The 26,573-nt window shown below is 40.2% G+C and overlaps 1 protein-coding gene across 3 annotated transcripts in view; it reads right to left on the reverse strand.

The window, feature by feature from the left end:
- The window catches only part of gramd4a (GRAM domain containing 4a), a 44,662-nt gene that overhangs the window by 10,363 nt on the left and 7,726 nt on the right, over positions 1-26,573 (reverse strand). The window contains exons 1-5 of one of the 3 annotated variants that reach the window (XM_079551544.1): positions 18,740-19,009; positions 17,597-17,717; positions 3,699-3,819; positions 2,040-2,101; positions 597-735 (exon numbers count right to left, since the gene is read on the reverse strand). In XM_079551544.1, the coding sequence (XP_079407670.1) occupies positions 597-735; positions 2,040-2,101; positions 3,699-3,819; positions 17,597-17,696 (422 nt within the window). In that variant the 5' untranslated portion in view covers positions 17,697-17,717; positions 18,740-19,009. Of the gene's footprint in view, positions 1-596; positions 736-2,039; positions 2,102-3,698; positions 3,820-16,556; positions 16,670-17,596; positions 17,718-18,739; positions 19,010-26,573 lie in introns of those variants that run through there. The other 2 variants (XM_079551543.1, XM_079551545.1) reach the window with 2 other exon arrangements.

A 26,573-nucleotide genomic window follows, 5' to 3' on the forward strand; every position in this document is an offset into this window, starting at 1 on the left:
AATACTTATGCACGTCCCACTTTTCACTTTTCTATTTTTTGAAAAATAACAGAATCATGTATCATTTTGCTTTCACTTCACAGTTGTCTGTTACTTGTGTGTGAACGTTCAGTAAAAAAATAAAAATAAAATCTTTGTGTTTAGGGTTGTAAACATGACAAAATGTGCAAAAGTTCAAGGTGTATGAATACTTTCGAGAGGCACTGTATTGAGGAGAAATATTTTGTGGCAGGAAATCCAATGCTGAAAAGCACTTCTGCAAAGCACTTTCTGTTTCTGTTTGAACAACTGTTCATTCCTCATCCACTTTTACCCTGAGCACTTGCTTTATCTTTGAACTTAAATCTGATTTGAAAATGCTAAAGCAATGCATGCACACAACACAACCTGGAGGACCAAGGTCTGACAACATGAAGCTAAAGGACTAATCCATGACTAAACAAGGACTAGACTTGCATCAACCTCGTACAAAGCCAGGACAATATTTGACATATTTATATAGCTTTTACAGTCTGTATCTTTGTCATGTCCATTTGAACACCCACAGATCGATAAGTTGGAACAGGCACTTCATGTTCTACTCAGGCCGCACCCACCTTTTAGCACTTAGCGGTTCCTCTGCCTCCACGGTGCTCTCCTCCGGCTGGAAACGGAAATCTTCAAGGTAAACCCCGAATCGCTCATACAGCCACTTCTGTAGCCGCGAGCTCCACACTTCTGTTTGCTGCTTCTCAGCTGCAGAGACAAACAAGAGATCATTCTTTTTGTCAGTTCAAAACAAATGATTCAGAACATTCAGCAGAATATTTACAAATGTTAATACTTCTGATATCTGAAGCCCATGGTCTCGTATGTTAGAGTAGCCCATTTTATATTGTACATTTTGCTTTACCTAGGCATAGTTATAGGGTTTTTCCTATAAGGGTATTTCGGGGGCCGGCATAGAAGTTTTGCAGACGTTTTGTAATTTCACTACATTATGTAACTGCTTGTTCCTATCTAAAATAAATCAAGACTCACATCAAATCAAACATAGTCACTGTTGTTCAATAAAAGTGTCTAAAAAGTGCTTGTTTCTTTTAGGACACACCTCCAACATTCGAGCAGGAGCACGTCTGGCCTAGATGAGGTGATCCACAATCATAGCCCATTTTCTAATATTAGCTCCTTCTCCCTTCCTCTTTCTCTGGCTCTCAAACTTCAATCACAAGGTCAAACTATCACATAGTGTTCCAGCAGTAACATGGAGGAAAGCAGGCATTGGAAATGCAATGCATTGATGGTGCATAATTTACCCTAAATTTTAAGTAGAACTTTGGAATGAATGAGGCCAATTGTTGGCTGTCACGCACAGCTCTATGTCCAAAATAGACCCTTTTCCGTCACAATGCCCACAGAGCACTGCACCACACACTTCCTACGCGACCACCACATCCTCAGCAATCACCACTTTTCCTTTCATTCAGTGGAAAGTGTAAGTAAAAAGTAGAAATAACAAACAAATAAGACAATACTGTACAATGCAAGATAACAGTGTGCATTAATTACTTTCAACATTGTCATGATTAAAAAAAAGTTTTATCAAACAATAGTTATTAAGAATGTATTAAATCAGACACATTTTGGGGTGCTTGAGAAACTTGGTAACACAAGATTGTAAAGCACAACAAAAGCGCAAGTCATTATAATAATGATTATTATTATTAGTCTAAAAAACAAACATTTTCTTCTATCATGTTCTTCTATCCCCTTTAATATTGTTTCAATATATAATATAATTTAATATATAATATATAATGTTAATTACACTTAATTTAGGGCCCACATTTCCCCCAAAGGGACAGACCTGTGTCTTAAACTTCATCTGATCAAAATCATTGATATTGTCTAAATACAATAGAAATCATATCTTACATATAGATTTTTTGCAGTGACTTGCTCACTTTGTCTGAGAGTCTGAAGTAAGAGACACTAAACACCCCTGATATGGCCTCCCCACATCTTCTCCCCTCTTTGTTTGTATCCAGTGTTTCTCTTACCAGTGCCGTTGTTGGACGGAGACTGCTGTTTTCGTGGAAGCTGGGGTGGAGAGTCCTCAAGTCTGTAGAAAGTTATATAAAGTCAGAAATATTTTCCCTTATTACCAACAATTCGGTAATTATGACAACAATGAATCGGTAACTATATTAATGAATCAGTTTTACAGAACAGAATTTGTAAAGATCCACTTTAAGTTAAACAATAAAAAAAATAATTGATATTAGAAACAAACAAAAGCAGAAGTGATGTCATGTGTAATAAAGTGTGACTGTTTGGTTTGACAGATAGATTTAATTCATGATCTGTGGTTAACACAGTCAGCAGACATTACACAAACTCACGCTACATTCAAACTGATGATCTTACCACTCTGTGAAATGTATTTATAATAGGCAACAGTTTAATGCTATTTCTTGTAATGCCCCAAAGACTTTTCTCCGCCTTAACAAAAGTAACAAAGCTCAATCCACACAAATAAGCCCTATTAAAGAGACAAATTAGGACTAAACCAGGCCTGAACATCAATAGGACAAGGATCTGAGGTTTCAACTTTGACACAATTTCAAACTAAGTTGAAGTACACTGACTTGTGGTAACCCAACAACTGCTGAGAAATGCTTTTTTCCATCTTAAAAAGTCAGTAGTGATGACAGAAAGAAAGAGACATTGGGCCACAATTTGAGACTGTGGTTTACGAAAAGGGCAACATTTTCAAATTAGCTCCCATTTTACTGCAGGGCATTTCTGGAAATCTGCCGTTTGCAAGCTGTTCATTAATTATTCGAGAAAAGATTAGCAACCTTATAGTGTACACTTGCTAAAATCCCTTCTATAACTCTCTGCGCCTTTGAGCCCCAGTGGAATTTGTCATTGGCAGCCATCAAATCATCTGATCGCTCCGTAAATGCCAAAGGAGGCGGTCTTTCCCTGACACCAGCGACAGGGGCTCTGTATCGTCATGTGCGCATTTTGGCAGGCCTGATGCTCCTCTAACTCCACTCTTTCCATCTCCCGGAGGATCACAAACACACCTCCTACGGGATTCCCCCCGTCCCAGGCTGCTAAGTTCTATATTTGTACACGCAGTATCTCAGGGAATAGCAGAGAGATGGACACAAACACCATCTGACGAGAGCCATCATAATCTGTGCTGAAATGAATTGCAGCAAATTGCAACAGCTGCTCTTTCCAATGGCATTACCGGTCTTTATTAATTTGGGAGAAAAATTGTTCGCTTTGGGTGCATGAAAGCCTGTTAGCCCCCGATTTTCTTAAATATCAGGACATTGTGTACAAAAATTCATAATCCCGTCACAAAATATGTTGGTGTTCGACTCATCATAGGCCAAAGGAACCAGGTCCAACAAATGCTTTAGGTTCGGGGGGAAAAAACCCCAAGGCTAACACAAGGTCAAGTGGGAAAAAGAAAGATGATGTTTTAATGGGCTGAGGTAAACTCTAAATAACAATTAATAGTTAGTCACTGTAATAGTCACCCATATTTGAGTTGACATAATCAAAAATTTCAAGGTGAAGGAACAGCTGGAAGTTATGAGGTGTAAGACAAATCTGAAATGCACATGTTATTGTTAAAATGACCTCATGAACACAAACCAAATGAAAAACAGTACGATTGTTTACATTCTGTATTTTTGTACCTGTTCTTGAGCAGTTCTGTCATCTTCTGCTCCAGATCCAGCCTCTTGGTCCGCTCTCTGTCCAGCTCTTGTCGTATTGAGTCCACATTGGTCTCGTCTCGCAGTTTCCTCAGCTCCTCCTCTGTAAAAACACAAAGTAGGAAGAGTAAGTTAAAATTAGAGCCCGAACAATGTGTGATATAGGTCAGCATGTAAATAGGGATATTTATAGCGACACAATAGCCAAGTCTCACTTTTGTCTGAATGGCAGGTGGGAAGGTTTTCCAGATGGTGTTCCAACTTATGTCACCCATTGGCTTTATGAAAACTATTCTTGACGAACCTGATATAACTTCTGCTGAGAGGATATCACCATCACCATTTGCTGATATGCTTTTTATTTTACATTTTGATTAGCATCAGGAGGTTTGTTGCCGTGTTTTGAGTTTTACAAGAGTTTCGATGCTCGTTGTGACCCCATATGACGACATACTATATTATAAGCATTGTGAATAACCATTGGAAATCATTTTAAAGCTCCGATCTCACAGCATGCCCACATGGCCGTCTCACCTTCACCTGCCCCTTGTACTTCCTTTTGTTCTGTCAGCTCGTGCCACAGACCGGGCTCAGGTGTCAGTGCTTTCTAAACCCACAGCATCAGCAGGATTTCCTCTTAGCCCAGCCCATTGTCCGTGCTGAAGGGACACGTGAATATTTAAGCGGAGGTTACAATCAAAACCAAGAGACATTCAAAGAAAACACTGGGAAGCATTTTGCAAGAGTTCGACAGATCCATTTTTGATCTACAGCAAAAAGGCAACATGAAGTGAGTTTAAATTCAACTGACGAAATGGGCGAATAACGGTCTGCAGCTACAAAGAATGACAGAATGATGAGTGTTTGCAGCAAGTTAACTTTCCTACAGCATATTCATTACACACAAGATAAATTGTGGTCATGGTGGCTCGATCTCATCACCTGATCCCATATCTCACAGCATAAATCCTTCGTACAACTCCATTAACACTAATAAAAGATTCATTATCATGCCCTCCTGTGGCTAATAAAGGGGCCATATCCACCCCTCTGCAGAAATACATCAGAGCAGTGCCCTCAAACCTCTTGAAATATTTAGCTTTTAAGTCAAATCAACCACAGTAAGAACAAACCCAGGGCTTAAATAAAGGTTTAACATTAAACCATCGCCGGGATTTTTCTATACCAGTCCCAGAACAAAAAACAAAGACAACCCGGCGTCCACCCATCGACCCCTCAGTTTCACTCCGAGTAGAATAAGTGCAGCAGTCATCCATTTAATAGTAGCAATAATAATAATAATAATAATAATACACCACACTTGTAGATCAAAAAGAGCCTAACCACAGTTTTAGAATCATCTATTCTTCATTATGTAACTTTCCCTTTTATAAGCAGTACTTATAACATGTATTAAATGTAAATAATCATGATCATGTGCGTCTGTGTGCGTAAGAAACTTGAGGCCAGCCAAAGGTCGTACTGGACAAAGCAGCTTAGTGCACTCAGTGCCAGAAGGTCCTCCACCGGCTGTAAACCTATTAGACAAATACATAACAGGACCAGCCGCGAAGCATGCTGGGAAAATAGACACAATGGCCTTGAGCAATTAAACATTTATGCCAATGAATTATGCCTCGGCGTTTTCTCTTGTACCGATGTGTATTGTGAGATAATTTTGTTTGCTTAGAAATAATGACCAGAGATTATGCAACGTGCACCGCTCACAACTGGGCAATGTAATCTCTTAATTACAAATTTAATTACAAAAACATGTGATGCTTTAATAAAAGAACAAAACAGAGAACATCAGTGCAGAGGATGGCACAGTTTCTGGTGAAATTGTAGCCAACTCGTTCCGCTTCTGCTGAACACTTGAATTGTGTACACGTGCACGCTGACAAATGGACATGTGGAAAACAAAAACAAAGTAACCACTAACCACCATTATTGCCAACAAATATAACTTACAATGAAAGCTGTATGTGCTGCACAACAATAGCCGTGCAGTTTAGGCTTCTGCACAAAGTCATGAATTTGACAGTTCACTGCATGTTTCTCTCGCCACTTTAATAATATAATACTGCAGTAATCTTGTGCTTTACAAGCCTGTGTCACTAGTTTTTCAAAGCACTACACTTAGACCGGGAGCCAGGCCCGCTCCTCAGGCACATTTTTGCTACCTTTTCCAAACTAGTATCTTTCAATAGAGTATGTCTTGGGTCATTACCAGTGGGGATCCCCCATTCCAACTCGGCCCCGTTCGGCTGTGGGACCCCAAAAACCACTTTAACGGGACAGGCTTCAGACGGAACTTTGTGATTCTCTCCAAAGTAGTGCTGTGGTCACATACAGAGTCACAGATGAATGAAATTTAGAACAAAGAAAGCTGACATGATGAGGAACAAAGGAATATGACAGTTTTGGGCTTTAGCTTTTTCTTTTTCCATATATTAAACAATATATCTACAAAAATGCTAAATAAATGTCATATAGATAAGAAAAGCGCTTCACAAATGAGTGCATTATTGTCTTTTGTGTTTATTTTTACCTTTTCAAATGTAAATAGAAAACTGCCCCAACTCAATAGCTTCACATTAAGCCCAAGATGAGCTCAGTACCTCAAACAGATCAGCAGCTATAACAGAAAATGTGCTCCATGTTCCCTCTCAGAGCTGTGGATCCTCATGCATTTGTCCATATAGGCCTGTGGGACTATTCCATGGAAAAGTTACAGCTTTTTGGACAACAGTTCAACTTCACCTTTTTGGATTTGCTTCAAACTTGGCACAGTTGATATTGATTTACTAAATATTCTGTGAATACAATTTGAGCTGCATATCTTTTTTAATTTATGAGTTTTAGGGGATTTCAAAAGGGGGTAAGGTTAAAATCAGGCCTTGATGCAACTAACAAATTTCACTAACTTTAGAGACTACGGGCGTTTGTGACAAACTTGGGAATTTTAGTACTTATTATATTAATATACATTATATATTATTTTATCGAAACATTGCATTAACAATGTATAAGAATATGTTTCCAGTGTCATTACTAAGTGTGAAATATGAAGGTTCAAAGATATGCAACATTAACAACAACTAAGAACAGTTTAGGACCTGTTCATCAGCCTAATGCGACTTTACTTAAACTCCCCAGTGTTTACTGAAGCAGCATGTATTGCTTTGTGGTTTATCATCTTTCTATGCATTTTCATTGCACCTGCTGTGTTACTACTGGCAGACGAGTCGACGTGTGGGTAAAAACTTATTGAGGACTTTTTTTCATACAGTCATCAATTTTAGGTTCTTTGTTTATGTTTTCTCCCTCAACATCTTAGTTTTACTGTGAGAGTAAATGTTGGACCAAATTCACACATTAAAATGACCATTTGTGAACTTTCACCTTTGGCTTTTTTTTTTTTTATTATTAAAGGTTTGGATAACGCATTATCCACTCACAAAAACCTGACCTGCCCGGTGCGGTTATATTAGATTAGATTCAACTTTAATGTCCACCTCGTTTCAATTTGTCTTTGGTTCACCATTCAAGCTAATTGCTAGCCTGATTTCTAGAGCTTTGAATCCCCAAAGCACAAGGGAACCTGTCTTGACTTCTCCAGAATTACACAGACTAACGTTTCAGGAATCATCCATTTCACTTCTTCATTTCAATGCCACTATATTGTAAAATGGCTGGTAATTCATTATTCTGAATAACAATAATATAGTATTTTTTTCTTCTATTCTGGATAACTGAGTGTTCTTTTTAAATTCTGAGTCTATTGTGGTTAAGCTTAAGTTTAGACCAGGTTTATGTGTGTTTAGACTGGATTTTAGATCACATCTAAACCCAGTCTAAGCTTAAAGGAACAGGTTTAGGCTCTGAATAGGTAAACACAGACTCAGACTGTGTTAACTCAAGCTCCAATTAGAATGACTCAGGCAGGGTTGCCAGGTCCTTGGGCAGGTTTGACTTCTGAAACCTGGCAACCCTAGACTCAGGTCAGCTTTAGACTGGGTAAAGGGGAAGGGAATCTTATTTTATATAGCGCGTTTCATGACACAAGTCCCCCAAAGGGCTCCTCAAAAGGAATGGGGATTTTCATTCATGTCATACCAGCTGCAATGCAGCCAGTTTCTCCTGGGGCAGACTGACAGAAGCGTGGCTGCTAACATCTAGACCACCAACTCACATTCACTTAGACATGATGTATAGATGGGCTTTGATTGGATTTAAAGTGGATTGGACAAGCTCAAATTGAAATGACAGGAAAATATTACCAAATACCAATGCCACCAATGCTTGGGTCTCCAGTACTCACCGGTGATAAGCTACTGTTGTAGCCACAGGTGCCCTGGGAGCTGTGGCTATGGAAGCAAGGCTGCCAGTATGTGTTTAGACCTCTCTGACCAGCACCTCTCACTTACACACTACATTCATGCATGGACAATGTGGGTTAAGTTTCTTGCCCAAGGACACAATGGCAGTATGCACCTGCGGGAGCTTGGATTCTAACTGGCAACCTCACATTCACGACCCCGCTTTACCATCTGAGCCACAGTCGAGGAATTAAGTTGTTTGAGAGCTTCCAGTTAAAAACAAATCCTTAAGACTTAAACGTACACTTTTTACTTAAAGAGGGGGTATTATTCTTTTTTCAGCCCCATAGCACCAGTCTATATCACACTACAATGATGACGAAACCTTCTGTTGGTCTGTAAATGCAGTAAATTAGAATAACTGCCTTGTATAAAATATCTCTCTCAAAATGGCTGTAGTGAATGTCTTGAAATAGGCCTCTGTCTCTTTAAGAACCTCTGAGCCTTTCCGACACGCCCCCTCCACACACTGTCTGTGGCATCAGTGGGGAGGGGGTTCTGCTGAGGAGCAGTGGTTGGTTACTCGGCTGGTGACGAAAGCTCGGAGGCGTCTCCAGGAGGTGGGGGCGTTCCTAGGAGGACTCAGGCAAACCTATCCCTAAAATGGCCGCCATCAGAGTTTTTACAGATTACTCAGAAATATGTGAATGTGCCAAGGCAACACTTCAGCCATGTTTTTAATGAGGGAGTGACAGAATAACATGATGGAAAGCTTGAAAAAGTCAATTTTGCATAATACCCCCCCCTTTAAAGGATATTGACCCCATATGATAGTAAAATAGTTTTGTTTTAAACTCGTATTGAGTCACAAGAACAGAAACAACTGTAATTGTATTTGATTCAAGAAAAATAAGTCTTTTACACCTTAAAAAAAAAAGGCTAAAAGGCTGCTGGGCACGCCCCAAAGGGCACCTGGGTGCCCGTGGGCACCACGTTGGTGACCCCTGCGTTAAACCATCGTGTATATTATTTAGTGATGACACTGGCAACATATTCGGTATTGATTGTCAAAGATATTTGGAAAAGTAGAAATAAGTACTAAATTGTCACAAACGCCCGTAGTCTCTAAAGTTAGTGAAACTTGTTAGTTGCATCAAGGCCTGATTTTAACCTTACCCCCTTTTGAAATCCCCTAAAACTCATAAAATAAAAAAGATATGCAGCTCAAATTGTATTCACAGAATATTTAGCATATCAACATCAACTGTGCCAAGTTTGAAGCAAATCCATAAAGGTGAAGTTGAACTGTTGTCCTAAAAGCTGTAACTTTTCCATGGAATAGTCCCACAGGCCTATATGGACAAATGCATGAGGATCCACAGCTCTGAGAGGGAACATGGAACACATTTTCTGTTATAGCTGCTGATCCGTTTGAGGTACTGAGCTCATCTTGGGCTTAATGTGAAGCTAATGAGTTGGGGCAGTTTTCTATTTACATTTGAAAAGGTAAAAATAAACACAAATGACAATAATGCACTCATTTGTGAAGCGCTTTTCTTATCTATATGACATTTATTTAGCATTTTTGTAGATATATTGTTTAATATATGGAAAAAGAAAAAGCTAAAGCCCCAAACTGTCATATTCCTTTGTTCCTCATCATGTCAGCTTTCTTTGTTCTAAATTTCATTCATCTGTGACTCTGTATGTGACCACAGCACTACTTTGGAGAGAATAACAAAGTTCCGTCTGAAGCCTGTCCCGTTAAAGTGGTTTTTGGGGTCCCACAGCCGAACGGGGCCGAGTTGGAATGGGGGGTCCCCACTGGTAATGACCCAAGACATACTCTATTGAAAGATACTAGTTTGGAAAAGGTAGCAAAAATGTGCCTGAGGAGCGGGCCTGGCTCCCGGTCTAACTTAAGACATTATTCATTCACTCCATACCCGGTGGTAGGCTAATATTGCAGCCACACCTGCCCTGGGGCAGACCGAGAGAAGCGCAGCTGCACACATCTGCACTAAGGACCATCACCACACACATCATTCATCCTGGCCTATTGTACATGTTTTTAGTGGTAGGGGAAAACTGAGCAGCTGGAGGAAACCTGCATAGATACGATGAGAACTTGCAAACTCCACACAGACAGGACCATCCGGCCCGGGGATTGAACCCAGGACCTTCTTGCTATAAAGCACAGACTCTAACCACTGTGCGTGCCTAACGGCAAACAGAGAAAAAGACTTATCAAATTAGTTAGAGGTAAAATCTCAGCAACCTCAACATTTCAACAACAGCCCTGCCGTGGTGCGGTGTCCCCTAAATTTAGCTCTGGGTCCTGGATTCCTGGGACTGCTCAACTATTTATCAACAACTCACAGTGACAGGACGATCAAAATGTCACTGAAAAACTAAAGAATTCCCCTCCATGCAGATTATTGATTAAAAAAAATAGAATAAATCTTACGTTTGGAAGATATAGGACTTCAATATCTGCGATCAAAGTGAAAGTATCAAATATCAAATCTGCATAGTAACTAAAAAACAAACCACTGCCAAAAGTTCATACATTATTGCCAGCAGCACTTTCAGGAATAGCAACTGTCCAGTTGCGGAAGATCACAAATACATGTTATGTATTTTTTATGAACATTCAACAGTTTGTTGAAGTATACCAATATTTACAGCAAATCAGCCCTATTTAATAACACACTTAACAGCTTCAAGCTCAGTGAACTTACTGATGTTGAGGTTGATTTTATGGCTCTTGATCTTGTCAATTGTCCCACTGTAAAGCAACTCAAAACTGTCAAAAGTGAAGTCCTCCATTTTGGGCAGACCTACTCTTCGGTGCAGCCCTTGGGTGCCTGGTGTCCCACCGCACGAGCGGGACGGCAGAGTGGCTGCTTTTGGGATGTCCTCAAACTGAGCCATAGTTCAAACAGATGGATCTATAAAGGCTAAACTTAGTATATTATCATCCATAGTCCAATAAATCCTACTATTCCTGTGGATCACGGATTGGTTACCCTCTTGGTCTGACTGTAAAATCAGGGTGAAAATGAAAGGGGACTCAAAGAGGTGGAGCTGGGACAGGGGCCACAGACTTAAGTCCGTCAGGAATCTGAGATTTGTGCAAATTGGCTCGAATGCTGTAATACAATGAGCTGTTGTTTTGGTGTGTGCGGCTTTGGCACTGTAGCAGAAAAAAAGACAAACCAGTGCGAAGGCATTTGTTTTTGTTCAGACAGTAACTTCTTGAGCAATAATTGGCACCTGATGGTTCACTAGTTTAAGGTAGGGCTGGGCAGTTAATCGAATTTTTTAATCTAATCGTGATTTTAATAAAGGTCGATCATGATAATCGCGTGGTACATTTTAATCGATGAGAATTGGCCAGTCCTGTCGCAGTCCTGAAAATAATATGGACGCCGCAATGCTGCAGCACCTGTCAGGTCAATCCCAGGGAAACACTCGGCCCATCAAACAGGAAGCACAGGATGACGCATGCGGCAGCCAGAGGAGAGGACCTGGTGATTTTATGTGTAAAAAAGTTGCGCTAACTCGTCTAAAGGGCAAAACAGAAACACGCAAGGAGCTGCCAGAGGAACAAGACACGCACACGGGGATGAAGAGTTTACCTTCGAAGAGGAAAACTATTGATCGCTATTTGGATCATGTCGACTTGTTTTGAGGCTGCAGCGGTGGATTAGCTCGAATTCTAACAGTGAATTGTAAGTTTGAGCATCGTTTTTCTAATAAATGCAAGGTTTACTCATTTCTTTATGTAAATATTAAGTTGTTGCCGCTTCACTCCGTGATTCAAATTTGATGTGTGTGTTGCTTAGCCAGGTGAAGGGATGACATGGGGATGCTGTACTGTGACGCTAGAAGTGTGGAGTTTGTTTTTGCTGATGAGTTAGCTGCAGCATCTGTTTACATGCTCGAACAGGAAAGACCACATTTATTGTTTTGTTTTTTTAAACAAAAAAAGCCCTAGTTTAAGGTAAATTGGTCTGATTTTCTTAATGCATGCCTAGACACTTTCTTGATGAATTATCAGTTATTTAAATAGCTAGTATTTGTTTTTTTTTATTGGAGTTAACTGACAAAGCAACATTTTGTGTAAATACAGTACATACGTCACCAAAGCTAATCACATTCCTGTTATTCGAGCCAGGTTTTTTCAAGGGGTCCAAGTGCAGTGCAAAACAATGGCTTCTTTCACCAAAGTTTGGAGCGGGTCAGAGAGAGAGACAGACCACGGAGTCCAGACCAGACACCAGGAGAGGTTCATCTGACTGGACATCCTCTGACACATAAAAATAAACCGAACAACAATCATTGAAATGGGCATCTTAATGTCACATGGGGTATCTCGGGGTCGGGTGAGGACTTATTTAAAAGCTGAGCCACACTTTAAGGCTTTTCCACAGCTGAGATTAAAGTTTCATAAAGTAAACACGAAACATAACCCAATTCGATGTAAAATACCGCCCATAGAACCCAAAAGGTGCCATGGTGAGAAAGAATTCCGGCATGAACTCTACTCCCGAACTGTCTCAATATGGATTTAATTGAGTGATTCCTTGAAAGGAAATTACAATATTGGCCAACACGATGAATCAGCCCAAACGCTGAATCAATCTGGAAAAACCTACACCAGAAATACCCTTCAATGGCATCTGCTCCTTAGAAACCACCTGTGCATATAGCCAGATCGTTTTCTTTTTTTTTCTTCACAGTAAAAGAAAAAAAACTGCTGCAACTAATCCAGTTAATTAATGTCTCCTAATCCAATGTTGTGAAATGAGGCAGGATAACATCTGCCGTCTAATCACATCACAGATATCTGCTCAATGCTCCGTGGACAGACAGACGGAGAGCTTTCTACGGGACTGCAGAAGGGGGCGGTGAAGGCACGGTTTAATTGAGTCCAGGACGTCGAATATGTTAAGGTTCAAGAAATGTCAAAGTTATGGATGATGTTAGGGCTAAATACATTGTGAGATTGTTGTCTTGAATATTTTCTAATGGAATGCACTTTGTAGAAACAGATAGGGAAATATTGCAAGCATTTGATTATTACATTTTATATTATGAAGTCTGAAAAAGTTGTAATTTCAATCTAGCTTTTGCTTTTTCAGCTCTAAACAGGAATCGAATCTCTAATCCCTACACAGCAGTCATTGGTATGATGCACAGTGCAGCTTACCCTGGTGTTTCGCAGCTTCGTGTCTTTTTATTCTACACATATTGATCTTGGAAACGCATGGAGCTGTCCTATCTAAGGTCATGTAGCCACAGGATCAATGGTGCCCTACAGCTCGTGCCCCATTTGATACTGGGTGTGTATAGGATGAGGGAGGAAAAAATGCTGAGTTAGGCTGCAATCAGATCTCTTATTCAACATGTAGTGTGAGTTGTTACACGAATAATGAAGTGAATAATGAATTGGCAATTAAACAGCTACACTGATAAAGGACTGTGTAGGGACAAATGAAGCAAGCATATATTTTTACTCCTAAATTTGCATTAAATGAACATCACCGTAGTCACAGCAGAAGAGTATTATGTACAATAATTCCATTGCATAAACGAGGCAGTTTGTACGTTAAAGGAGCAAGCTCACATAAAACCATTGCTCTGTTTTATGAAAACAATATCTTTCAAGTTTTATGTTTGATAATGACGGTAACAATTTTGGTTTTCTTATAGACACACAGCGTAGCCTAACCCAGAGCCACCAATGAGACTATAAATGAGACATATTGTCAGGAAAATGTTGAGGATTTGAAGCTATTTGGACAGTGCAGCCATGCGTGAGGGAATGTGGTAATGAGGGGACAGAAAATTACGGTCATGATCATTTTACATTGTTTAAATAGTTTCCCTTTGACAATATCTGGATTCATATTAGAATGGATGGGTTTCAGTTACATGATGTTTGTATGTTAATGCATAAACATTAACACAACATTGTTCCTGGGGCCACTGATGTAGAGACGATTATGGGTAGGATTTCCTGTGAGATGGCGGAAGCCGCGCTGATTGATTTGATTTCCAGTGGTTTCCAGGGTGAGTCTACGTTTCACATAGCGGTTTATTTCAACTTTTCTAGATGATTTTCTAAACGATCAGCTCCCGTAAAATGTAAAAAGATGTCCTTCGCAGCTCAAACATGTTGCGCTGTTCGCGGTTATACTAACAACCATTTGTGGCTCTCGAAAATGCAATGTGTGGAACATGCTCCTAGACTAAAGCTGGGCTTACACTGTAACATTTTTGGGTTTGGGCGATTTTGAACATGCCATGACTCTAATGTGGTGAGAGTCTGAACCCACGGAGGGGCTTATACTGTAAAGAGCGATAACACAACTGACCTGCTCACACTGTAAACACGTAAATGTAAGCTCCATAACTTTGAACTATGCACTCAAGCCTAAAGCACAAGCATCTCAGTAAAAACTTTGTGACCGATCGCACAATGAGAAGATGGGTAATTGCGGCTTGTAGTTTCGTTTGAGATGTGACAGCTCATGTTCCTATTTAGTTCACGTCGCTAAAGCTCATGAAAAGTGGATAAGAGTCACACTCAGAATTCACGCAAGTGCTCATGGAGCATAATAATACAGTGGATAGGTATCCAAAATGTTTTTAAGCCACATATATGCATGATATGTCCACTTCACCTAGAAACAATGTGTGTCTAATGCTTCACACAAACAAAGCAGAAACTGCTGTTTATCAAACCTGTTGGATGCGCACAATCATGGGCAAAGGGGACACTAATTTGGAAGCACAAACAATGACAGCGAGTGCCGCCGACAGCAGGATAGAGTCAGGCATTGGCTCTAGTTTTACCGAAGCATGAACTGTATGGGAGCGGACATAGCCCGAGGTATTCCCTTTCACGCACTCTCCCTCTCATTCTCTAATAGTCGTCCAGAGCTTGCGGGAAAGGGAAACTTCACAGCCCATTACACATCACGGGACAGTCAACGTGCTCCATAGGACAGAACACCCAGTCCCAATCACAGCCGACTGGGTCAGTGGGTGGACAAGGGACCAGTTGCCGTACAATTTATTGAATATGGGAAACTCCAACTTTACTACGCTACAAAAATACACACACTTGGAAAGGAACTTCATGGGTAGAATGCAACTGCTTAGTCTCTCAAGGTGTTTAAGAAAAAAATATTTTAATAATCCAAAGAGGCTGTTAGGTCTTATTCATTATTTCAATTCTTATCATGAGTCCAGATTTGTTTCCTAACCTTTATTGTTTTCATCTGATAATTTCAATAAAATTAATTTCCCTGTCCCAAATGAAACTTTACATCGCAGACAGAAAACTAAATGAACTGACGCCAATTTGGGCCATTTTATCTGCATCTGCAAACTTCTGATGCACCACTTGCAGTTCTGCCTTTGACCACATATATGAACCGGCAGTATTGTGTTCATATAGTACAATAAAATCACCCTCTGTAGATGAACAGACAGCGCTGTCCAGAAACAAATGATGTAACACGAAATATACATTTGACAAAGTTTTAGAATAGCTTTAAAATATAAATAAACATGTTTGGTCTGTCAAATTATATTTAAAAACAATATGAAAAAGATTTGACCATAATGAATATAAAAAAAAAATCTTTCACTTTAACATTTTATAGAAGTGAAATGATCTCAGCTTGTTGTTTATTCACAAGTAGAAGACGTGTGTCTTTGTTTTGGTATATAATAATACTATATAATCTAATATAAATATAAATTTTATATATACATATACATAATATATATAATATATACAATATAATATAAAAAAAATTGTCAGACTTTATTTAGCTGATCATTGGCTTCTTTTGGCTCTTATTAAATGAACGTCTTATTAAAAAAGGACTCTACGCCTGCACTCAACAACAAAGCACAGTTTGACAGCTTCAGTACTCAGCGATGGTAACAATAAGTGACAGTGCACAGCACCGTCTGATGAGGTCACATGTCTGGCCAGAATATGCTTCAACAACACAAATTATTTATCAAAATAAATAAAAGTGCTTCATTTTATAAGTTTTCCTTCCCACAGTTTTTGTCAGCAAAGTCTATACAGTTGGACTATGGATCCTTGTTTTCCAAGCAGATTTGACTCGTCTTATAGCAAATGTGAACAGAATGGTCAGATTTTGTTGAGAGAATATATAGTTCAAAATCAAAATACAATGAGTGTTAGCATCATGGCTCTACGGTGATACAGAACGCAGAGAACTAAGAATTCATCAGCAATATCAGCTTTGATACTATATTCAATTATAAAAGTATTCAGGATATTGTTAGATTGTTATACAGACAAAATGTAGCGTAAAAAGTAAAACATCAAACAAATGTATAAATTATTTCACATGCCCCCCAAAAGTGGTTGTGTCGTGAAAATGCATATTCCACGGGTGAAAACACAAAAGTATATTTCCCAAAAGACCATGACTATCCACTATTATATAAGACAATTGTTTACCTGTGCAGCACCTCTGTTCGTTCTCAGAAAATAGCATCTGTAGAGTCAATGGCTTCCAACTTTCCAAGCTTCATTGTTCAGCGATAGTTTGAGTCTCGTATTCTTCCTTTTCTTTCATGAACTCAACTCTGTTCAGAGTCAACCTTTAGTAACACTTGCTGCCATAAGAGTGAAACTAGGAAGCAGACGGAATCACAAGACCTGAAGACTTAAGCTGACACAGGAATATTCAGAGGTAACCATCGAACAAGATGTGGATCCCACTATTAAAGCAGAACTAAGTAATTCATGCCCCTGGAGGCCACAAGTGCCACTGCAGGTGTCGTAGCATGTTGCGTTTTTTTACTCATTAATTGTCCGTGAGAGTAAATACTACACAGAAAAGACAATGGGAGAGAGAGATATTGTACATCCACTAACCCAATGGAGATAATTGTTTTCACTCAAACTTGGCTGTAATACTGTTTAAGTGGCGCTACTTCGCAGCGAGCTTTGCCCGCTAGAATGCTAGCTTCTTCTTTGTGATTCCATTAGAGTGTATTGCGCCTCCGTTCCGGAGGCAGGGAAGTAGCAATTGTGGTTTTCTGGACAGAGACACCGGGGGGGGAATGACCCCCCAATCATCCCATTAACACTTGTATTACCCCCCAGAGGGACTACGGAAAGGATTCATGAAGGTAAACAAGTTACTTGGCACTGCTTTAAAACAACTACATTCTAATGTTGTCTGGCTCTGCTTATGCCACACTGCCAACAGTGACACATAAGCAAAGGTGAGCAGCTCCTAATAGACTTACATTCAAAAGCTTTCAAACATTAATACAATCAAGCTTCCTCAAGGGATTCCCCAATAGAGTTCGGGAAATTCCACAGTTACCATGGAGATCCGCCATCTTTGCAGCTGTTGGCACACATTTCCATTGACTAACATTAGCTAAAGTAAAAACCGTGGAGAAAATAGCCATTAGCTGCCGAGTTACTGTTGGTAAATACGTCCATTCCCAAACTCTATTAGTCAGAAACATGTTTAGTGTACTCACGTAGAAAATGCTTCTCCAGTAAGGCAATTTCCAGGTGTCCCTTGACCTCATTAAGCCGGTCTGATTCCACCCTCTGAAAGTCGTGGATAGTTGCTGCCATGTTGGGAGACCCTGAACCAGCCTGAGGGAAACACATACAAACAATTATGACCCCGAACAAGGTGAACAACACAAATTATATTTTTCACTGCTGTTTTATTTAGATGCACCATATTCTACAAAATGTACTTTTCCAGTTTCACCCGACTCATTGATAATTTCAGCGCACGTATTGTCTTCGGAATGAATCATTTCTTTAGAATAAACTTGACATAATTTTTTTCCTCTTAACCCCCACCTGATCATATTTTCTTCAGTTTGGCTTTACCCAAATCTAAAAGCTTCTCGGAAAAAAAAAATCGGAAAAAGCAAGACACAAAAGTGATGGAAAAAGTGACAAAAAAAGAAACAAAAGACCAACAAAAAAGGGACAAAACAGCTAAAATAAAGTGACCAAAAAAAAGAGAGGCCGAAATGGCACAAAAAAAAGTGATAAAAATGACAAAAAAGCCACAAAAGAGTGACAAAAAAAAGGGATAAAAGTGCTTCAAAACAGACCAACAAAAAAGGGACAAAAAGAGTGTTGTTGCTGTCATATCTTTGTCAAAGAAAAAATGAGGCGTTACACTGGCCTATAGGCTGCCAACTCCAGTCCAGAAGCTTTTAGATTTGGGTAAAGCCGAACTGGAGAAGGTTAAAGCGGGGGGCAAGAGGTTAATTTTTACTATTTCAATCCACTCTGAGCAAGCAGACGATCGGACAAGACGTTTTGCGAGCTTTTACCGATGTTTGCATTCGTTTTATTTGATGCTTTCTGTCATTATTTTGCTCTCATCATTTTGAAACGTAAAAATACCATCGTGAAGCTGAACATTTCTTTAAGACATTAAGAGGAAGTGGAAAAATATGGCTCAACAGGGTGACGGCATTTTGGGCAGCCCTGGTATGCACTGATTAAGCGGTGATTGATTCAAAAACAACAAGGTCAAAATTTTGAATGGTGAAAAAAAATGAACAATAACATCTGCTGCAGCAAAACAATAGGTTAGCTTGCAAAACAAAACCATCAGCAGAGCACCCCGATCACTCTGCCAGCGCACTCACCAACTCGCGCTAATACGGTACTCCCAACGCTGTCCAAAAAGAAGGCGAGAGAGAAGAATCCCATGTATTCAAACAGACAAATCACTCGACTCTGACACAGGGCTTTACCCCCCACCCCCCACCCCCGACACTGCAGCAATGAAGGTGTGTGTAGGCGGACCGAGCGGATGGTAAAGATAGAGCTGTGTCGTTGGTGAATGCCGGAGTTTAAAAAAAAAAAGTAAACAAACAACTGTTTCCGCAGGATGTCAAAATGACTCTCTATGGCGATGGTCCTTTAAGGGAGGATTCCTGCGAGACGCAACCATACTGCAGCAGCCTCGCTCCTCTGACGGCATGGTTTTGCGACTTCGACAGCGCCACAGTGAATGGTCTCGCGAGCAGGGGAGAGGAGAGAGAGACAAAAACTGACAGTGACCTGAAAAAATGGTGCATTGGGAGTGAGCCAAAAGTCCAACAAGACGCAGAAGGATAATAACGTACTTAAAAGCTGCGTGCCGCGTTTGATGAGGGGGGTGAGCATTTAGAGATGGATATGAAATGCGAGAAAAAAAAAAAGGAAAAAAAAAAAGGGCTGTGAATAGGACCATGACGACAGCAGGCGTGAAAATATGTTTTGTGCTATTATGAAGCTTTAATGCAGCTCGAGTCAGTCCACTTCTACTCCAGCTCTTTGCAAATGTCAACAACAGCATGGAGAGAGCACACCTTCGCCAAGCCACAGTGGGAAGAGAACATCCTGGTTTGGAAAAGTAGGTCGCGTCCGCCGTCCACAATTACAGCTTAATTAATTGCTTCAACAACCTCATCCTCATTTATTTGAGCGTGCTGGATAAGAATGATGTAATTCCAATTTAATCAACTTCTACTAGGGCATCACTTTTGACAGAGAACTTTGTTTTGGTCTATGACAATATGCATTTTTTTATAAACAGAATGAACCAGGAAAGTGGATTTTGGCAACATGAGCAGACCATTATCTTTCGTTGGATAAAAGGTAAACAGACACATGATGGGGATTAGGTGGAGAACATTGTCATTTTTTGAGCAACAGGGTCTGTAAATACTGTAAAACTTCGATTTGGTTTCGGGCATTGTCAAATTGATATTTTCAGTGACTGCTAAAGCACTAATGGAGACAAGTGTTTAGTGTAACACAACTGTGCATTGAAGCCTTATCCCCAGCATGCAGTCTGCAGTTTTCTGCAATGAGGTGAAAAGTTACACAACACACACAGTGGATAATTGGACAATGACTGATTAAGCTGCAGATAATGTACTTCAATCAAGATCAAGTACTTCATATACAAGTAGTTGAAACTGCTTGAGACATTGCTTTAAAGTAAATGTTCCAACTTTGTCTATCCTTGCATTATGTATTGCCTTTATTTGGCCGACCTTGTAGAGTGTTGAGGAGTCTGCAGATTTGCAACTTTCATTTTCTCTCCCTCCCTCTCACACAAGTAAAGCTTCATTACAACAGGCACACTTTGGCACAAAGCCTTTCTGTCTCGAGGCAACTGAAGACAAATGAATCAGTGAAAGATTTACAGGACATACATTGAATACATTAGAAAGAACTTGTAGAAGGCACAAACAGTTGACCTATTAGAATGTAGCACAATAGAATAGCCAAGACCAGGCCTTCTCAAAGTCCGGACTCAGGTCCGGATGCGGACCTCGAGGTGACATGGTCGGGACCCTGGTGGCGCCTCTTTGCTGTTAATTTTATTGCTATAACGGCGATTGTTGCATTCCCATAAGTGCAGTTGCAGCTTTGTCCTGTAAGGACAGCGTTTAAAGAGCCACACAGTCTGCTGGAATGGCGCTCCCTTAGACATTGAATAAAGATAGTATTAAAATCATGGTTGAGAAAGCACATTCACTATGATAAAGATGTTATAAAAGAACTCCAATCGCAGCTGTCTGTTGTACGTTTAGATCTCTCCCAGGAGGATTTACAGACAAAAGGCAGTGTCCCATCATAGGACTGCTCTTTCTCTTGATATAGATTTTTAATAAATTCCCCAATATTATGCATTTTTTGCTCATGTTACAATGCACTCTGATGAATAAATTATCCATCCATTTTCTTCCACTTGTCTGTTGCCGAGTTGTGGGGGCAGTAGCTGGAGCTGCCCACATCACATTGCACCAGCCCCTATGGCGCCTCCTGCAGGTGGTGGGTCCACAGAAGGACGGCCTCACGATTCTAACCGGGCCTGCTGGTCTCTTATCAGGGGCTTCTGAACCGCTCTTTGTCTGACCCGTCACCTAGGACCTGTTTGCCCTGGGAGACCCTACCAGGGCCACGAAGCCCCTGACAACAGAGATCCAGGATCATTCAGGTGCTCAAACCCCTCCACCACGTTAAGGTGGTTGTACCAGGAGGGAATTAATAAATTATTATATTCATAAATGTATTTTACATTTTTACAATTTAAATGTTTACAATTTTAGTGCAATGACAGAATACATTTTCGGGACCTTTGCTGTTTGAGAATTTAATTTTTTTGGACCTTTTAATTTAAAGTTTGAGAGCCCCTGGCCTAGACTGTTCTGAAACTGCTCTGAACTCTGGACTATTTGATGAAGGAGCTCACACAAGGCAAAGATTATCATACGTGAAAGACTAATAATAAAAAAGATGGATGTATGCAATCTATGTAATAGCTGCTAAATACCGACTTGCACTGTACAAATGCATACTTCTGACAACAATACGTACTTCACTGTATGACTGCTCTGTGGTTGAGCATACAGCATATGCTAATGATGAATAATTTATCAGATGTGACAAAGGACAAATCCAGCGAGAGTGACCTGATCCTGAGACACAGAGAGGCCGCTGGGTTACAGCAGTGACTGAGCGCCATCTGGACCGGGCCATTCAAGGTTTTTAGTATGTATGACACCGACTGTTGGGTCACAAGTGCTTTTGCAGCTCAAGGGCACAACCCGTCCACGCAAACATACGCATGAGGTAATGAGGCCGTTTACAGGCAGGTTTGTGTGAGGTGAAACTCAGATACGGACCTGCAATAAAAAACATATTAGAAACACTTTCTATAAGGAGATGGACTTCACATTCCACAAAAAACTCAATGTTGTGGAATTGAAGCAAACAACAGATACCATCTCTTCTATGTTGTAAATCAGAAAGACTGACCAATGTCTGTAAACTAAAGCAGCAACAAGTGATACACATAGTCAAGGCTAGTCCACACTTTGGGTCCAGCTAATAGAGACTGTAGACAAATAAATGTATTATTTATTTTTGTGCCAGATTTTTTTAGGGTTGATTTTTGAGCATAAAATAAAGACTATAAAGGCTATCAAATGTACTATGGATATCTGCATTTTTAATTTAGTAATTTATGATTTATTGTGAATGGGTTGGCAACAATGAAGCGTAGCCAAGTTATATTTAGACTGGGGATGCTTTGATATCTGTTGTGTATTGAAGAGAGAAAAGGGTTTGTGAGAGAGTCTTCCTGGGTCTATTTTAGGGTTGCAGAAAGTGTATTGAAGCCATGATATGGGCGTCGGCTTCTCAGTGCGATGTCTAATATAGCACAACTCACACAAATAGTGCTACTCTGCACATCAACAAGATATCTAAAAGGTCTAAATTGAAAGGAAAAATCTCATCTAATTATGAGAGCAAACATCTAGGGGTTCCAGATCAGGTCCTATGAACGCATCTTATTGTACTGTCAGCTACAATGAGACTGCATTAAGACAAGTGCATCCATTAATGAGTATTTTATCGGCAAGTTGTTATCTAATGTCCCCAAGGTAAAATGTACATGCTTTTTCTTTATGAAGAGCTAATTGGTCTAACACAATAGTCAATGGTAGCAAAGTGACAACTTGCTGGGTTAGGCAAATAATTACGTATTTTGTAAAATTCTTCGCACATGTACAAAATGGAAAGTACGTTCTAGAGTGGTGCAAAAATAAGCGCAGCTGAGGTTTTTGTCTCTCAAACGCTATAAGGCCACAGTGCAAACACATCAGGTTTGCCTCACACATAATAAACCGTTTCTAATGATAAATTAGCTGCACGCTATGCAAAGGCAAACGCTAATCTTAAGCACCGTAGTAATTGCAATTTAGTACCTCGCTTCGTAAATCAGGCCGCAAGTGTCCACGTGACAACTATTAAGAGCCAGTCTTTCACTGCTGCTTAAGTCCAAGCCTATGTGGAATGGTCGTAAAGCGTTTGGGCCAGTACAGAGGCCACCACCGCTTAGTTCATATTTCTATTCAAATCAGCTGAAATCACAATAAGCGGATTCGGCATCTCACCGAGCGCAAAGCATGCTGGTCCAGGTTAAAGGTCAGGACTACCCAGATCGTATCCCAAACTGTTAAGGTGACTGAGTGTGACATAAATATTGAATATTTTGAGCATTGAAAATCGATGTTTTAAAAGAATTCTGTAAGAAACGGGGACACAGTGTTACTGGGAAGAGAAAAATAACTTGAAGCCCTTGCTAAACCAATAAATAGAGAAGGGAAGGGGAATAAATAAATAAAAAACAGTATCAAGTAAATAGACGTATTGGTTACAAATAGCATTACTACTTTGCTACATGTCAAACTTACTAATTTAATCCATTCGTGTCACCACGTTCTGGATCTTTCCTTTCAGTAGGAAATGTGATGAGTACGTATGGTGGCTAGCATATACGCCCTCAGTATGTGAACAGCGCCTGCTCAGTTGTTTGTTCTCAGGGCTGAGGAGGGCAGACTCGGAGACCTCCTCTTCTTACTTTTGGTGCGCATTTTAAGAACAAGTACTTTTATGCTACTGTTGCAATGCTTTGTGATGAATATTGTGAAGTGTACGTATGTTAATGCGAGCTAGTTTTGTACTTGTTGAATTGCGAGACCAATAAGTGCATTCACGATGACACAGCGTGTTATACTTAACGACATGTTTCCTGTGTGCAATAATTAGCATTTATGTGGAATTAGACCCTATTTGTGTTTGTTATTTAGATTCGAGTGCAGCGCATTTACTGTTTATTTGGTTCGACCTGCATTGAGTGCTATAGTGCTACAGTGCTACGCTGCGTAGCCACTTAAAGATGCAGAGGCGTAGATATTAAAGGGTCTATAGTGAGGAATTTTATTGCACTACATTAGGGCTGACGATATGGACACAATTTCATATCTCGATATTCATGCCAGATATCTCGATATCGATACGATATAACTATGGGTTAGGTGAAAACCAAGCATTTTTCAAAAATAAAAAATCATAATAGAAAAGAGTGCAGTTTTATTGATGAAAATCTATATGGTTTATATCTTGCTTTTTCAATTTTAATATTTTGAATGTTCATTTGCGGGGGGGGTCGCCTCCCTGTTCCAGGCATGTCCTATTGGGAGGAGGCCTCGTGGAAGGCCCAGGACACGCTGGTGGGACTATGTCTCCAAGCTGGCCTGGTGTCGCCTCGGGTCCCCCCAGAACAGCTAGAGGAGGTGTGCGTGGGACGTCTGGGCATCTCTGCTGAGACTGCTGCCCCCGCGACCCGGCCCCGGATAAAGCGGAAGAAAATGGATGGATGGAATGTTTACATCTTGATATAAATACGATAACGATGTATTTTTCTTTTGCAATATTGATATCTTGAATGTTCATATCTCGATATTGATATTATAACGATATATCTTTCAGCCCGACACTACATTAAAGCCAATTATTATTTTCTGTACTGTACTGTGGTGAATGATAATGACAAAAGGCATAGTGTAGTATTTTATTTGCTTATCAATTGGTTATTAGTACCAGTATGCCAATTGCATTATTCCTTTTCTGTCTGTTTAGATCGCACATACAAATTGATGTACGCTGACTCCCTGCTGTTGAAAATAAAGCATTAAAGGATTCTCCAGCTGGAATATTTCTGTAGCGCTCCCATCCTAAAGTGAACCACTGGGTATACTTTACATTGTGTGTGTAAACATAAAGGAAGAACGTTTGTAGGGGTGGGGTCATACCGTCCAGCCAGAAATTTAAATAAGGGTTGCTCTCAGCATCATTTGGTATAATTCTTCAGACATGCTTTATGACGCACAGAGGCTGGCTCTAAATTGATGCATTTCAGTGAGCAATAATTTGGCAGGATGTTGTTTGTTAGAATGAAAGTGCATTTGTTGTTGGAGTGGGAGTAAGCGTGTGTCACTGAGGGAGTGAGCGGTGACATCAGCAGCGTCTTTTTATTGTACCTAAAGGACTGCAGATTAAACCCGATGCTGCGTGAGTGTGGGAGGGCACACAAAACATGGTGAAGATTATTTTTTGTATTCCACTGTGGGTTGACTTTAAAATGTATTGCTTTCCGTCGAGAGATTCCAATTCCTGGCTTGTTGTCATGAACCTTTATCAGCTCCCCTCTCTTTTCATTTCCTGTTCTCTCCAGCATATCTGTCCACCACTACGCTTTTTGGCCTTTTAGTTTGTTGCTGATAGCCATCTTTGTGCCCTGTACCCAGTTGGAAATACTATTTTATCTCATACATTCCTTGCTGCTTTGCCCTCGGCTGCTAGGCCCTGTTTGCTGAACAAATAGCTAAGATTGCATAAACAACAATAGCTCATGAGGGACTCAGCAGGCTTCCAAATGTGTACATATGTCAGAGCTTCATCAGAGCTTTATGAGTTTATTGAAGCAACCTGACAGTAGTATGGGGACGATACTGAATATTTTTAATGATTAAACTATTTCTCATGGTCAACTGAGATTGTTTTTCTTTTTCTTTACTAAGGGAGATAATTAACTAAATGTTTTGCACAATGAGAAATTCATAAATTTGAGATAATTAGTTCAAGATTCAAGTTTGAGACACTATAATACGCAGCTGCATCTTTCTGAAAACGTCTAGTCTGGACAAAATGCAGATGGAAGTAAGAACTAAGCTACAACGTCATCGTATTTTTTTTATGCTCATGCAAGCTGCAGCTGTTTACTGTATGGAGGCTAAAAGCTACAAGCTACCGCTAACATCGCGGCAGCTAAAACGCTGACTGAAGGCTCTGCAGTGCAGACAGTGCAGACTTTAAAAATCACAGAGAACGTTTCTGTACCTCACTGATGCCATCATTCAGTGGAAGCAGAACATTGGCAGAATCATGCTGTCATACCTGGACCACACACTTTGTTTACAAGCGCCATGTGCTATGAGGCTGTGTTTTTTGTTGCCAACTATCTTTGCAAGTTATTATCCCAATTATGAAAACTATTATCTTCTTTTCATCGCAATTGGCGATATTGAGTATCACCCCACTCCTACTACCTGCCACATAATCAATTGTGTCATTACAGTTCTCCAACTGTTCTCCAACAAATAGTTGGAGAACTACCAATAGTCATATTACTTGAAAAAGCTATTAGGTCAACAGTTGCACTGCCAGCTTGAATTTGTGAGCACAAAAACGCACAACAGCAACACCACGAGGGCAGGATGCATGTGGCTGTTCTGTTCCGTGCTGTTGTGGCTTGGTGAATCAGGTGAATGAGGAGAGGGTGTATGGTCAAACATTTTGACCAAAGGGCCACTTTGCAATTTTGCACTTGCCATGGAGCCGGTCGAGGTTTGTGTCAGTGAAAACATCGATGCTGTTCACATCATTAGCAAACGCATTCACGTTAGTGGTGGTTGTTCTCAAAGCTGATCGGGCTGTTGGTCGGGTTTGGGTGTTTTGCGGGGCGGATAAAAGGGCTTGAAGGATCAAATCTGGTCCCCAGACCTTAGTTTGCCCACCTCATTCTAGGGCACATGTGATCAGAGATGATTTAATCCTGCAACACCAATTCCTCAG

Source organism: Gobius niger (genome assembly GCF_951799975.1).
Source record: "Gobius niger genome assembly, chromosome: 2".
Classification (NCBI taxonomy): Eukaryota; Metazoa; Chordata; class Actinopteri; order Gobiiformes; family Gobiidae; genus Gobius; species Gobius niger.